Source organism: Stylophora pistillata, chromosome 8 (assembly GCF_964205215.1).
Source record: "Stylophora pistillata chromosome 8, jaStyPist1.2, whole genome shotgun sequence".
In the NCBI taxonomy this organism is placed as follows: domain Eukaryota; kingdom Metazoa; phylum Cnidaria; class Anthozoa; order Scleractinia; family Pocilloporidae; genus Stylophora; species Stylophora pistillata.
In genome coordinates, this window is record NC_142526.1 from 32014848 (window position 1) to 32031390 (window position 16543).

General features: G+C 36.7%; 1 protein-coding gene across 6 annotated transcripts; it reads right to left on the reverse strand.

Annotated features, from left to right (window-relative positions):
- Positions 1 to 16506, reverse strand: LOC111328410 (paraspeckle component 1). Of its 6 annotated transcripts, none has more exons than XM_088730819.1 (12): positions 16117 to 16506; positions 15018 to 15319; positions 14577 to 14672; positions 11201 to 11397; positions 10548 to 10629; positions 9948 to 10077; positions 9594 to 9644; positions 8875 to 9114; positions 2013 to 2053; positions 1745 to 1808; positions 1283 to 1442; positions 1 to 280 (listed from the first exon to the last, which is right to left on the reverse strand). In XM_088730819.1, the coding sequence occupies exons 1-9, from the start codon at positions 16504 to 16506 to the stop codon at positions 2036 to 2038; spliced, it is 1506 nt and encodes a 501-aa protein (XP_088586945.1). In that variant the 3' UTR covers positions 1 to 280; positions 1283 to 1442; positions 1745 to 1808; positions 2013 to 2035. The 6 variants fall into 6 exon arrangements, with proteins under 6 accessions (XP_088586945.1, XP_088586944.1, XP_088586942.1 ...); XM_088730818.1 differs by having other exon boundaries at positions 1283 to 1458; XM_088730816.1 differs by having other exon boundaries at positions 2013 to 7657.
- Between the last annotated feature and the right edge of the window lie 37 nt (positions 16507 to 16543).

The window sequence follows — 16543 nt, forward strand, 5'->3', positions numbered from 1 at the left end:
TCAAACTAAAACTGTTTTATTAAATATCACAAATAAAACACATGCTCCTGTGCGTCTGTTCACAGAAGACGTCAAGAAATGGTAAGAATGTCAGTAACACACCTGGCTGCTCCGAGCGAGACACTTTTTTTTAATTCTTTCGGCATTTCAACGTCATCTATGATCTAATATGCTGAACAGACAAACGGAAAAAATTGAATCTAGCTGCTAAATTTACAACGGCCAAATGTAAAGTCAAATGGAGCCATTCCTCATTTCATTCCACGCGCAGTCAAAAGATCTAAAGAAAAACAAAAAAAATTTGAGTTTAGAAATACGAAAAAGTTAAAATTGTATGTAATATCCCAGTTATGGGATGTTAAGATACTAATTTGGCCCGCAAGGAAAACGAAATGCAGCGGAATTTTGCCGTTAATCAACATTACGTTTCCTTTAAGATGTGTTCATGACATTTTAATACTTCGTCCTCTTCGCAAAGACTACAAAGGATTTGTCGACCCTTTAACTCCCAAGATCTGGTTATGAATTCTCTCCCCTAGCTGCTACACATTTCCTTGTGAATTGGTTAAGAGAATTTGGTGTTCAATCAAGGTAACAACGTCTACCTGATAAGTTTGAGTATTCTCTTTACCTGTTTGCTGGATAATGTATGGATATCATAGGGAGAAGTTACAAGTTAATCATTTCTGGGAGTTAGAGGGTTAAGAAGACAACAACTTTATCAATATGTGCTTCAGACATCAGCCAAGCTGAGTTTGTGATCAACTGAGTGAAGCTGTAACAGTGGGTTCAACCATTGCTGGCTCTGCTACAAACAACACTATCTTACTTGTACAATATCATCACTGCACATAAAATCGATGGGATTTTAAGAGGGTAGAAAACATGCAGTTTCTCCTCAGACTATCAACACTGTCACCATCATCTTGTGCACAGGCGTACGAGATTGTGGTATCTTGATAAAATAAAAATTCTCTCAACTTCGTTACTGGGAAGTGAAAGGGAACTAGAACGAGGGATTTCTTATCTGAAATCGGGTAATGTCACTTCACAATATCCACAATTCACTCGGCTTTCTTGATGGGCAGATGAAAGTTATCATGCATCGTACTAAGGTCGTTTAAAAAGTCAAATATTTTCCCTGTGTGTCTTTGAACTAAAGTAAGACTTTTGTCTACAATAAATTACTCTAATTTGTGTTGTATTAGGATAAATTAGTTCAATGTGTCTAAACAGAAAGGTTTATTACTGAAATGGATTTAACATGTTTTATATCATGTACCTGTTTGAATGCACACAATTTGTTCTCTGTATTTTCACAACTCTGATGACTTTCATTCCTTTTGGTTCCCTAGCTTTCATCTGTAACTCTTCCAAAAAGTGGGCTCACAAACTGATGGTGAATCAGCTCTCAACTTGGTATTCCTTTGGGGATGCCAGCCCTATGGGGTAATGCATCTGAGAGTGAAAAATTGATTCCTCTTAACATGGAATAACAGCAATTTCAGAGTGATATAAAATGTAATAATAAATATGCCTTGCTATGTGTGCATCAGACTCCAGCCAAGCTGGGTTTGAGTTCAACTGAGTGAAGCTGCACCAGTGGGTTCAACCATTGCTGGCTCTGCTGCAAGCAACACTATCATGAAAACACATTTCATCATCACACACACACACACACTTGAAAAAATACTCAAGGTGTAATTAAAACTGGTTAACATTTTAGCCTGACAAATAAACCTACCTTGCTAATCAAACACAACAATAGCTGGAAATCACCTGTAACTGAGTATGTGACAACTTCCAATCTGTGGATTTGATCATTAACTGTGTGAGTACAACTATTCCCACAAAATGTTAGAAAGCTGTCTAGATCAAAATTAAGGTGGCACTGAAAATCAAAATTACAAACGATTGCCAAGTGTTACTTTTCACATTCATAAAAATTAATCAAAGGCAATCTTGGTTTGAAAGTTATATAGGAAAGAAAGACGCAAAACAATTTTTTTTACCTCTGTTGATGTTACTGTGCTCTTCAAATGACCACAACAAGCTTAACACAAAGAACAAAAGATAACAAAACAAATCTTTAGAACAAGAAATGTTAAAAAAATTCATTACCTCTGCAATACAAGGTAAGTGTGAACAAAGAATCAACTTCAGACATAAAATCATGCTATAATAACAAAACTTTTTCCCCACCCTTAAATATTAGCATCAAAAACTTCAAAAAAGATGCACAAAAAAATTATTCATTCATTTGAACTTTATCCCTTTGAAGTTTTCCTTATATTCTAAGAGTTAATATTCTGCTTAATGGTACACCTGACAAACAAAGATTTACTCAAATAAAGAACAGAATTTTCAATATCATAAAATTGTTTGCAGTTCTTCATCGTAACAAAACACAATCATAACGAAGTGGTATTATTGGCCTCACACACTGTAGTGTGCATTCCCACAATTCACTGCTCATATGCAGAACAGAAAATGCAGAAGATTCAGTCTGAACATTGCAATTCATGTTTGAAGTGACCACATTGCGACACAGACAGTAACAATTTATCACTAACAGACACATTTTTTCACCCAGCAAAGTCACAGCATATATTGCATCATTTGCACAATTTATATTTTGATCATAGGAACTTCTCATAAATTCCATTAACAGTTCAAAAATAACTCTGCAGTAAGACAAAATATTTCCTGCTCTTTTCAAATTAGTTTTCACTCTTAACCCAACTCAAGCAAAACTTTACAAGTGTGATTTAAAACAATTAATGTTTTCATCACTCTGAGGATGATTTATTGATTGGAAACAAAAAAGTGGTTTTTGTTCCACCTTGGGTAATTGACAATTTTGTGATACATATGTCAGAGTACTGACAGAACCTTGACTACAAACAATGCTCAAGCAACATATCAGGTCACATTGCCTTAACTCATACTGTAAGCTATAGAGTACACTTCAAAAAGTAAATGAAAGTCTATAAAGAAAACTTCATTGCCAGTGACTGAGGCCATCGAATACATAAAGAGGTATATGAGGCTGACAGCTTTCTCGATATTACAAACCTACCAAAAGATTCTTATGAGCTTATTCAATCTCTGTTCCTTGAAATACAGCAATGTTGAAGGAAGCTCAGAAGGACGGCTACCATTTAAAACAGTTTAGGAAACCCTCTTGACCCTGATTTTAATAACTATAATAAAGGCTGAAAGTTTCTAAAGAGACCGTGGTACTGCGTCGGTGGGGGTAACAAGGTAACTTGGTTATATCAACTAAGTTGAAATTGTAAATTGGCCACCGTAATAAGTATACCTCATTCTAGCTTATTTTGTCATGACTGTTTGATACAGGAGCGAGGCAAGGTAAAGCTTTTGGAAGAGGCTAAATTTCAGAAATGAGAGTGAAAAACTAGTTATACATTACCTTCAGTTGTAATGTGCATCACACCGGCAGATATGCCATTCAACACCAGTCAATGAAGGTTAACTTGAATATCTGCAACTTTTTTAAAATTCTTTCCCCAGCGAGGGGCAATAGTTGAATAATGCTACGCTGCTTGCTGCACATAAGATAATGCTGATGACTACTTAATTGCTGGTAGCTTACAGTAGAACTGGAACTTTATACACAGTTTATAAGCTTTTGGCAAGCAAGTTTCCAGGAATTGTCAAAAACTAGACAGATGAATAAAAATTCAAAATTTCCAAAATCACAAAATTCATTTCGAACATAAATGTAACTCTGAAACAAAAATTTCTACAAGTATTGTTGTAATGTAAGAGATTCCTACCCACTGAGCATTCAACTAAAACTTATTTATACAGAATATAAGAGATTCATCCAAATAACTGTTACTTGTGTTCAATCAAGAAAGTGAATCAAGAAAATAAGGGAATTGGTAAAAACAAAAATATCGAGAGCAGAAAATTTGTGTCTTACCAAAACTAAGGCCATCAAGTACAATTATTATTTCAACTTGGTGCAACTATTTCTGGTCAGAAATTTAAACTATTGTCCCCAGAAATACTAATAAATTTATACAAAAGTTTAAGTTTACCTAACTAAATCTTTGGCCTAGGGATCAGCAAGCTGACTACTGCTTACTCTGCTTATGTGTCTTTGCTTGCTACTGTACTGTAGTATTTGTGAAAAGATAAACTGCTGATCTTTACAAGTACAAGTCATTCACATACCTTGCTTTTCCATGCTGTAACATCCAATGGTACACTGTTTCACTTTTGTGAAACACACCTAGGAAATCTGCTGCTTTCTTTGTTGGATAGGATTTTGGACACATTTTTTTAAACAGAAAACACAGGCATGAAAGCCTCTGTTTACATTTTTTAATAAAATTTCTCTTCTTCTCTTCCATAAGAAATTAAAATTGAAATGCATAAAATGTGATCAATAGATTGACATTCTCCAATTTAAGATTAAACAGGTCTTTCAACAAGTCTTGCACCGAACATATAAGTATTATGTCAATGACATGGATATTTTTTTATTTGCCCAAATTGTTTGAAACGCTGATAACAGATCTTTTGACTAGTCCTGTGCCAAATAAAACAAAATATCAAAAATATTTCTTTATTTGCCCAAATTATTTGAAATGTTAAGAGATCTTTTTACTAGTTCCTCAGCAAATAAAGTTTTAATGTAAAAAAATTGAGATTTTTTTATTAGCCCAAATTATTTGAAATGTTGAGATTCAGTTGCAACAAGTCTGATTTGAATGCTTGGTAAAATAAAATGCCATCCACTCAACACCAGAACAACCCTTTGATTGTAGTATGTCTTGAAAGGTGCCATGGAATTAAAGTTCAAATCTTGTTAGACTGTTTCAATCATCTGGCCAGCCATGTTCATAGAACAATTAAGCTAACTGAAGGTTAGCCAACAATTTTTTTTTCTGCAAACAGTTTCCATCTAACACAGGTAGAACCCTTCAATATCCTAAGAAATACTTTATTATGAGAGTAATCAAATCTTTAATCCTGGATTATTGCTTATCACATTTCAAACAAGAATACACCAACAACCAAAACACTGAATGCTGTCATAACCTCTACAATGCCAGCTTCAGGATCCTGGTCTCTGACAATAAAATTGAGTCAATACCATTTAAATATGGTATATTCTTTTTGTTGATGACTGCAGTACATCTTTGTACTAAATATCAGATTATACAAATCATTTCCATCAAATGAGCAGTTTTTTTTGTCATTGTTTCTCCAACATGAATTTAACAAAAGAGCAGCACAGAAGTATTAGACAAACACTACTAACCTAAACACCAAAAATGTTTTACTTTGTGCCACTCAAACAGTTGTTGATTGTAGATCACAGGGCTTTGTAGCTCGTATATTAGGACTGATAGCAATGTTTATACCTATATTATCACTATAATTGCATCCCTTTGCAGATGTAACTTGAATCCAGTCTGACTTTTGCTAAGAACAAAATCACGTTTTCTGATGTAAAGTACAAATTTTATTGAACGTATCACTAAAGCCTCTGATAATTAAAGTTTTTGAAGAGGAAGCAAACATTATCAGCATATGGTGTAACTAACAGATAACAAGAGCCCAGCCCTCCCTCAGTCTCAGTCCTCCCTCAGTCCCAGCCCTTCCTCAGTCCCAGTCCATCATTATTCCCAGATGAAGCATCCAACGTTTTTCAAGAAAATATAATTCTTTAAAGGGAAACAGATGGTTTGGACAAAAAAAAGAAAACAAAACAAAAAAAAAAACACAAAGGTTGGAAAGGTAAAGAACAATAAGTAGGAAATCTGTAATTTGTTCAACTAAAGACGACAAAAATGCCATCAGAGAGCTCACATGTAGTAAATTTGTTCATGGGAGAAGAGGTGGTTCTGGAGTAAAAGCAGGTAAGATCACCAATTTGAAGCCCACTGATGCATGATCGTCAATTTCCCCTTCAGAATTTCAAGAATAGGATTGTGGCAATGAAATCTGAAAAGCAAATACAGTGTAATCCTTGCACTTGGTGTCAAGAGAGACACCTCTTATTACAACACCAAAGAATCGCTTAAAAAACAAAATTTGGTCCTAAGCCAAGGAGCACAAAAAGGAAAACCACTCCTTAAATCATGGAAAATAAGTTAGCTTTACTTGAGAAAATATTCTTTTAAAACAATCCTAAGGGGAATTTAAATTTAAATGAGGGGACCATAATTTTTGAAGTTACACAACTGCTAGCTGTGTTGTGTCAGGGAAAATTTACCCAAACCTGGTGTGCTTGCTTTGTTTTCCCATCTAACACACTCGTATTTACATTGAATAATTTGTACCCTCCATAAGAAACCAGTAACAAAAAAAGAGCACTTGAATGATTGTTCAAGCATGAGTATTACTAATTCAAGGCAATTGCCTAAGCAATGGAATGGATTTTCTATGCAGTTAGCCCAACATGAGGTTAATCAAATCCCAGCTAAACAAGTAAAAGAGATCATTTTACAATGACACAACACTCAGAACTTAACAATATGTTCACAACTTCAGTTTAAATACAGTTTCAAAATTAAGTCTCTCAAGATACCCAGGATTCAATGCACAAAACATTGCTGTTCATCTGCCAACATCAGCTGAATATAAATTTGGACTTTCTGTGTTTGCATATCATGATGACAAAAAAAATAATCAATGCATTTTCTTTGATCCTTCAATGGCAATATAATTTTACCTTCTTTGTATTCTTAAGTGTTCAAGCACTTTTTTTCATGCAATTAATATCAATTGCAAAAAAAAAAAAGAAAAAAAAGAAAAAATAGAGAACCAAACAGACTAAGAAATGCATCTAGAAAAAAGGACATCTAATTGTTGAAAGCCACAACTGCTGCTTGTCCCATTTGTGCCAGAAAAGAGATCACAATAACATCAGTTCATGTAAACAGAGAATCAATCAAAAACAGAGACGAGAGCTAGACAACGACAGTTTTAAATGACTATATTTTCTAATTAAACCTCTCTTGAAATACTACATGTATGATACATGGGCATCTAGAAGTTGATATATATGAAAGTAAACATAAGTACCTAGCAACTGACTCCTTTCCATGTTTTAGAGTTATGATTCCAACTTTAAATACATGAAAATCAAGCATAAAACAATCCCCTTGAGAAAACTGGTATAACTAATAAATGGCATTAAAAACTTATTTTAGACTTGTCCTTTGCTTTGTCAAGATTTCACTGAAGTTACTGTAAGAGCTAAAAAAATTTGAGTACTCATTCTCCTTGGATTATTTTCTCAGCTACAACAGTTATCTGGAAAATTTTATCCAAGGCCAAATCTACTGCTAGCTAAATTCAAATGGTTCCAGACTCCACAACAAAACTATAATGCACATACAACTACTATGACATCTCCTTCCCTCTTGATGTCATCTAGGGAAATCACTTTGCACACTTCAAAACAAGCATTTGAGTTCTTTTCACATGAGTACTGTACAGAACAGCAATATGATAGAGTCATAACACAAAACAGTACTCTGTGTGTGCCTGCCTAGTAACGAGGTCTCTTGAAATCTCCGCGGTCTCTTGAAGGTGGCTCTCGTGAGCGTGCGGCAAGCCGATCACGATCTACCATTTCACGATCACGTTCCCTTTCATTTTCAAATCTTGGCCTCTGGACAATTATTTTACAAGTTCAACAATGATAATTCATTTAGAATATACAGTTCATGGTCCAACAATCCAATGCATGAGAGAAAATCCAAAAGCAAACAAATCCACAGTGGAGATGGCAGCAAAAACAGAAAGCAAACATATCATTAGAACATTCTACAGGATCAGCTTTACAATATTCTTAGTCTACTAAAATTCTGATCATCACAGATCAGTTACTCTGGATTTCCAGATCTGAAAAACTGCTGGTTGAGCCTGTCCATTATGACAGATTTCAATGCAACTCTTTCCTTAACCTTGATTCTTTATCATAGAAAATAAAACAATGATATAAGAACTATGCACAAGCTGTAAAACAAGTTTATAGACTGAAGCACTAATGACCTAGATGAGGCCATAAAATAGCGCTCTTACGTATTTAATTTCACCCCATTATGTCTGTGTGTGTTTTAAAAAAAAATTGGAAGCTTTTTTTGACTATGCCTCTTGCCCTACAATAACAAGAGGGGCCATGAACAACTTGTCCCCTGAGGGACCTGTTACTGGGTTGGTCAATGCCAGCATTCTTTTGGCACCAGTATTATATTGGCAAAGTCATGTATTGCTTTTCATTTCTTGGCAAGACTTAAATCATCAGAATAAACATACTGCAGAGGAGGTTCAACCTAGTGACCATGAAGGTCTTCTAAGATGGCCTTTCTACTGTCACATCCATGTAACAAACATCTCAGTTTAAGAAATCTATCAGCTGCATTGATAATAATGATATAGAAATACATATATATAAATTCAACTTCTTTGCTACATGTTTCCATCAGACACATTTGTATTGTTTGAAAATACCACTACGAACATGGCCTATACTTGATTTCTTAAAAAAAAAAGTACTGGTTCTGCTAAACATCTTGGAAGATAATTACTACTTTGATTTGTAACTGATTCATACAACTGAAAATTCTCACAAAGCATGCTCACAAACAATTTCTCTTCCATTTAGAAAATTGCATTTCAGCATTCATCTATTGAACACTAGGAATTTGCTGGGAATTTAGGTTGCTGGCTGAAATTTCAAGTGTGGTAGCCCAAAGATGGCATTTTTTTCACTTGTGAACCAGTGCAAACAGTGCTTAGTGACAACCCTGGAGATCAATCAAAATCTAATGAACAGTTACAGAGCTAACACAAATTCCTCCTAAACAAAAACTACTAACACCTTACCGGCCCATTAGGTCTCATCCCTGGTCCCATGGGTCCACGAGGGCCTGGAGGTGGGCCACCCATAGGTGGTCCTCTAGGTGGCATCATTCCTGGGCCCATCCTTGGAGGGCTCATCATCCCTGGACCTGGTGGCCGAGGACCAAAGCCTGGCCCTCCACGACCTGGTGGTCCACCTCTTCCAGGTGGTCCACGTGGGGGTGGTCCACCACGCCCTCTTCCCCAGTCTCCACCTGGAGGTCCCTGCAGACAGGAGCAATGACTTAATGTGTACTAATCAATAACACAAGCCAAAAAATCTTTTAGAATAATATAAATGCAATTTAGTTGCATTTGGAATAAATGAAATAATGATTCAAAATGGCTCAAAAACATGTTGATCTACAGGTGTACACTGTATAATCACTTTAACTTACATCATGCACACTTCTAATGACACTGATCCATTAAATAGGCTAAATAAAGAACTGGTGAAACATCACCATATTAACTACGTTGGATGAGTAATGGAATTATTTTTCAGACAACTTGTAGCCAAGCACAGCTTGCAGTACTCAAATGCTACACAAGGAGTGCAGTTCCCATGCATTACACATCCTTGACAAACATGCAAAACTGTATCCACAATGTACCAAATGCTTTTTAAAGCAGTGGCAAATTAACTGAACCAAGGACTACAACCAATGTACAAACAGAAAGCACAATGGATGTGGAAAGCATACCATGGGAGGCATTCCTGGTGGCATGTTTGCATCCATGCGCCGCATAGAATCCTGAGGCGAAAATGCAACGATGTACATGGATAAGAGAAAAACTGTAACGATCTGCTACGGGAGAGGGGAAGGGTGGGCATGGATGAACCCATGATGCTCAAATGTTATAAAAAATTGAGATGCTCAATTTGCTCTCCAACTTGAGATGCTCGAGTTGGAGAAGGGCCATGGTGAAACAACAACAGTGCACAGGTCCATAAATAAGATCCCTTGCCAGGCTGAGCCAAAATAAACTGTAAACAAACCTGGCATTATCTCATAGAAATAAACCAAGCATTATTTTATCCAAGAAAAAATATCAACCTGCAGATACATGTCCTCTTGTCGGTGCCTCTGAAGTTCTCGCTGCTGCTGCCGGAAGAGCTCCTCCTTATGTCGCAACTCTTCTTCCCTCCGCTGCAACTCTTCTTGAAGACGCATCTCCTCCTGCCTCCTGGAAAAGAACCATACAAAAAAACAAATCAGATGCCATTACAGGTTGTAATTCAGGGTTTGACATTTGCAGGGCTGTCAATAAGTTTGAAAGTAGATGGCAGATTAAAAAAAAGTATTAAGCCAGGTTATCATGAACACCACGATATATTGTCATATTACATGCAGGATTGGAAACCATTCAATCAAAATACCCCACAAAGTGCCCACAAACCTCGAACAATTTCTGAACATGGACTCAAATCACATGTCAGGGTGTACATCAATCTTGGTAAACCATGACTACTTTTCATTGTTATGTAAATAAAAAATGTCTCTACCCTTTCCTGAATTGTCTGGAAAACTAGTTCCCAGATTACCACAGTTTATTAACAACTCTACTCCCAGAACAAACTGACTAGCTGGCCATACTCTTGTCCTTTAAAAAAGGAAAATTCTGGGGCTGAAGAAAAAAAACAATGTTCTCCTTGCCTTAATTCTGCTTGCCTCATCATTTCTTCTTTTTGACGCATCTCTTCAAATCGACGAAGCTCATCTTGACGACGTTGAATTTCTAAAACAATAAATTTTTCTTAGTTACTTATCACAACCCTCTCTGCTGAGCAACACCCCTGTAAGCATTAAGCTTGCACTTCTCTCAGAAGCCACAATACATCCATGAATTTCTTCAGAAACTTCATACGGTAATTCCAGAAGATGTTTCGTCATAGAGAAGCAGAGAACAAAATTTTGTAATAAGCTTTAAAATAGAAATTATTGTTTCTGAACTTTATTTTTCTCAAATAGAAACCAAACATGACCACAAGTAGAGCCCATACTTAAAAGATATCAACCTGATAGATAGTATCTGTTACCAAATATCTTAACGAAAAGGGGAATCAGGAAAAAAATACTGATCCATTAATATACAGTCAAACCTAGACTATCCAGAACTTGCTTCTTTGGTCCCATTATCTAGGAACATTAATATTGATATATTCGATTATCTGGATTCTTGATTATTGGGACTAATAAGGTTAGTCCCGATGAGTCCTGATAATTGAGGTTCAACCTTGATTCAAAGAAAACACTGTCATTTTGTGTCAAGACAACTCTTCATCTTGTTGTATTTATAATGCCAATACCTTGTCGCATTAGCACAGCTTCGTGTTCTTGAATAGCCTGATCCATTTCTCCCTGCAATTTATCACGGGCTTCTTTAAACTGCTTATCTAAAGCTTCTCTCTGAGATCCTTCCATTTCTTCTAATGCTCTCCATCTCTGTGCCCATTCTGACTCAAATGTGTTGGGTGACACAAAGTGTGGTTGAGCTTCTCTCTCTCTGATGTAAACAAGTTAAACCCAGAACTATGAAAATGTGCAGCACAAGCACACATTCATAAAACTACCCTTGGCACCCTAAAATCAGTATACTTAGTCCAGGGTTCATCCCCTTTTTACAAGGACTTTTCCAGGACTCGAATTGATTTTTCCAGGACTCCAAATTTCACCTTGAACCCTTTCATTCCCAAGATTTGAAAAATTAATTCTCCTTACAGTCTACATACATTTATTACAACGTTGATTCGGAAAATTTTAATGCTTCATTTAAGCAGAATCCCAGGACTTTCTAGGACCCATTCAAACCCTGTTATTATCTATACTGTTATCTCCACATTTCCCAAAGTGCTAACAAGGAAAATTTGTTTCAGAATCGAGAGCTTCTTTGATTGGTGATCATTTCTTTTAGTCTCATGACCTTATTGTGTGATTCTGTGCTGATACTGTCAGGAGAAATTAGATATTCATCTCTCTTAAGGGGAGCAGGGATGGTGCAGTGGTGAGAGCACTCACCTCCCACCACTGTGGCCTGGGTTTGATTCCCAGACCTGGCATCACATGTGCAAGGCTGTGCTCTAAGAAAATTTTCAGGGAGCCCTTTGGGCTCCTAACCATTCCAACTAGGGCGCCCAGCCCTCCAGGTTGGTCACCCAAAAATTAATTAATTTCTTAATCAATGAATTGATTAATTAACCAAACAATTAATAATTAATTTATTTTATGTTTTAACCCATTAATGGCCGCAGCTTTTGTGGAAAACTGTGTTTTGAAGCTAGTTGAGCAGATTACGGGTCACTGTTGTGGTTTTAAAAGCTCAAACTTGCCAAAAACCCCTTGACAGCTCGTACACTTAACGGCCTTTCGATCCAAATGCAAAATGGCAGCCTGAAAATCTCGGGCACGTGCAGAAAGCAAAATTTGGGGTTGAAAAGTAATGCCCCACTTACGACTTTAACTTTTCTCTCTTTCTCCTGCCCTTTGTTTCCCCTCTCCTTGCCTGAAATTTCTCCTCACTTGCTAGAAATTTAGTAGGCTTCATTTTGGTGTAGAGATTTTTTAGGAAACTACTCATTATTTTCAAAGCACATGCTCAGAAAGGTAGGTGGGTAATGGAACAAGATTTTCGTGCAGATTTTCATGTCACAGTTACATGGCTTTTTGGCTATTTCTCCAATCTCCTTCACTCAATTGCACTTATTCTGGTATCATTTGTAAGATATTTTCAACCTGTTCAAGTATGTACTCAAAGTCATGCTGCAGGGTTAAAAGTGATGACGTCACAAGGCATAGAAAGGGTGTGGGTCCCCATGGGCGCATACGGCCACACTGGACGTCAATAGGTTAATCAGTTAATATTTAATCAAAGCAAAAATTTCAATAATTCAAGCGGTTTAGAAAGCGTCTAACTTTCAGTGTTGCTGTCTACCATATATAATACATAGTCAGATTACTTCTGGCTCCTTTTTGGCACAGACAAGTTTGACTCCCAGTTAATAGAACACTTTATCAAAGGCATGATCACAAATTATCGCAGAACAGTTTTTATTATCAATGAACAGAACAACATGCATAACATGTTAATCCATTTTTCACAAAAGAAGTCAGGGGCAAAATGAAAAAGCCGTACATATTGCAACTGACTATGTGTGGAGAGCTGAAATTTTCAGGAAGTCAACAAAAAATTGACTGGATATTAACTGGTACAATTAAAAATAGAGTTGCTAGTCTGGCCATGAGAGCCATCGGGAAAGGTAATCTGTAGTGAATCGTGTCGCTTTGAAAGTGAAAGGTTTTTATTTTTTCCAACACTTACAGGAAAGCTTTGGGATTGTGGAAAAGCTACATTTTTAAATCTCTCTCTGAAAGTTAAAACTTCCACACCACGTGACTGTGTGTGTTGCTATTTTTAGCAGTGAGCTTGTGTTATTTTTCAAAATGGCAAATGTGCTTTTTTGGATATTTTAAAACCGCTTAGAACTTTCATTTGAAAGCATCAAAGTAAACAAGTCTAAATATGAAATCGTTATAAGCTCAGTTCCAGCCAAATCTTCATAAAGTAATTGCAAGTTGCCGGAAATTTGCATATAGAAAGAATCTTGGTTTGAAATAAAGATGAATGCACTACACTTTCCAAATCCCTTGAAACACTGAAATAAATCAGACATTGATAATCTCAAGGAAAATTGCAGTGTTGAACACATATTTTTGCAATATCCATGAAGTTTATCATGTGTGAAGTGAAAAGAACTATTGTTTCAATAATCATTGTAATTTGGGTTCGCGTGAAATCACATGGAATGAAATGTGGCAGTTACTTCGAAATCTTCGAACTTGAACAATTCGACTACATGTCACACAAAAGAATATCTTTTCTGCTAGTAACACCTATAGATCAACCAAATAAAATGTAGCAGTCAATCAACCAATTTACCATTGAGGCAAATGCTGCACAAGAAGCCGAGTGCCCGGCTGGGTGACCAGAATATGTTTTCAGTTGCCCGGGACCAAATGTTAGTCATCATCATTGTCATTTTTTTTTTTAATTTGTTTGAGCAGGTTGAATTTATGGCAGCTATATAGCTGACGTGGACCTGCTATTTTCCCACCCATCCCACTCCAGGGGAGGGCATCCATCGCACGGTGATCTCGTGCGTGGGAAATTAACGTCTCCTGCTCCTAACCCTGCAGGAGATGGGACCTCCATTTATTCATCCCTATCTGAGAAGACTAGAATATCTAACCATTTCTTAATGTTAACATTTGAGAAAGGTAGAATATTCTTCTTAATCATTTTAAGACCTTGAGTGTTGGTCTGGCCAGGGCTTGAACCCTCTACCTCCCGCACAACAGTCCAGCGCTCTATCCATTGAGCTAACCAGGAGGCGGTTAGCTCAATGAACCCTCGCCCGAGGTGACCGGGTGCCGCTAGAGCACAGCCTTGCATGTGGGTTGAGTTTATTGTTGGTTCTTGTTCTTGCTCCGAGGGTTTTTCTCCGGGTCCTCTGGTTTTCCTCCCTTTGCAAAAACCAACATTTCAAATTCTGATTCGATCGGGAACCAGTGGACAAGAAGAGCCACCCAGTAGAATGTCCATTGCTAAATTACTATTTATTTTATTTATTATTTGAAAGGGTTAGGACACAGAGATTTAAGCCAACACTTATAAATGCCATTTCTTACTTTTGAAATGCGGGATTTCTCTTCATATGTTCATCTAAAATGCCATCTTCATCTTCTATATGTTCTAACTGTTTAACTGATACAGGACATGGAGTTCTGAAAATAAAACAAACATTAAGATACAGCAGAAGAATAATCATACTTTTGTAAAGGTCACTTTATATGGACTTGACTCTCAGGTGCCAAAATTTAAACATAGGTTTGAGACAACCTCATACGGTAATTCCAGAAAAACTGTTTCATCACTGAGTCAAGATCACAAAAATAATTCAAACTAAATAAGTATTATTACTCATTTGGAAAGTTGTAACTTGATTACTGCCATTTAATAAAATTCTGGCCAAAGCTACAAATTCATACTAAGGAACTCTTTCACTCAAACTTGAAGAGAAACAAAATCTTGATTGTTGAAGGAGAGCTGATATTTCTGGCTAACATTACCTTCCAAGGAGGAATAAGCCATCATTGACTTGCTGCAGAGCAGTTTGAGCAGAGTTTTTTCTAGAAAACTCGACAATACCATGTCCTTTAGATTTCCCTCTATCGTCACAGACAACAATGGCTCTCTCAACATCACCAAACTGTGAAAAAGCCTGATGTAACAGCTCATTTGTGACAGCAGGACCAAGATTTAGTACTTTCAGAGCAGCTGCATGTTGTGCAAACCGCACTCGCAAAGTTCTTCCATTTCGATATTGGTTATCAACAGCTTGTTTAGCAGCTTCTGCATTCAGACGTGTATCCTGTTGAGAAAATGAGGTCTTGAGAATCAAAGACTTCACTTGAGAAAGTGAGGTCTTTGATTTTTTAAAAACAAAGACCCCACTTTGTTTTTAAAAAATCATAATTAATTTTTGCCTACTCTTGAACTCTGATTAAGTATCTGAGGAATACTCCTGTATAACTCCCAAACTATTTGTCTTCCAGTATTCTTCCTGAGAATAAATTTCATGAAAAGATGTTGATGTTTGTCCTCTTTGTTGCAAGCAACCACTAAAAATTGCCTCCCTGTCAACATATGTGGGTTCATAGCTCACTTGGTAGTAGCACTTGACCATGTAGTGACTGGGGGTAGGAGCTCAAATCCTGTGAAAGCTTTGAATTTTCAAGGTTCTTTACAAGTAGTAAGATTTTAAGATAAAAATATATTGTTAAGTGTACCACTTGAGTTACAGCCTATTTAAATAAATGTGAATATACAGTAAATGCGAAGTCTTGTCTCACATTTTAGCAATAATTCATTGCAAGGTGCGTTTACGTTCAAAACAAGCATTTTAATTTCCAGATGTACGAAAAAATAATCCCAATAAATACAATATGTATATATATATATATATATATTATCTATAGAAACGATTTCGAGACACTGGTAAGGAAGAGGCAAAATTAAAAGCAAATATATATCTACCTTTGTTCCTCCTTCCCTTGTGTTGGAAATTGCTTCCTCGAGCATCGTATTATCCCCAAATTCTAAAATACTGCGTCCCTGAGTTTATATTAATATTTCAATATCAAAGAATTCCTTTCTATTAATACTAACCAGTCTCACGAAACCAAATCCTTTATCCTTGTTAACAAAAACCTCAGCCACCTCTCCATACTTCTCAAACATATCCCTTAGCTCCTTCTCGTCGCAGTTGGTCAGGTTTCCCACGAAAAGCCTGCATCTTCCGGAAAACTTTCTCTCTTTACTTTTATGTGATGAATTCCAATTGCTTGCACCACTGCTTTTAGAGGCTGGCGATTCTGATGGCTTTCGGAAAGGCTTCTCATTTGGTTTAGAGCTTGGGGAAGCCGAAGAGTCGGTGTTCTTGTTGGTGCTATTTTCGGAGCCTTTATCGGTTTTAATTGTGATAAGCTCACGAGAATTCGGTTTTGATGAAGTCGACGTCCTCCTCGGTGATCTCGATCGAGAGCGAGACGCCGGCATGCCGTAGATTACCTCTGAAAAAAGGGTTTGGGAAGAA

What these genes read in the sequence shown, in the direction of transcription:
- LOC111328410 (XM_088730816.1), bottom strand. Translation starts at nt 16,506, where the DNA reads ATGCCGGCGTCTCGCTCTCGATCGAGATCACCGAGGAGGACGTCGACT. An exon ending in AAGAGGACATGTATCTGCAG is followed by an intron (nt 9,645 to 9,947) that starts GTTGATATTTTT and finishes TTTTCGCCTCAG; the next exon opens with GATTCTATGCGGCGCATGGA. An exon ending in GGATGAGACCTAATGGGCCG is followed by an intron (nt 7,658 to 8,874) that starts GTAAGGTGTTAG and finishes ATAATTGTCCAG; the next exon opens with AGGCCAAGATTTGAAAATGA.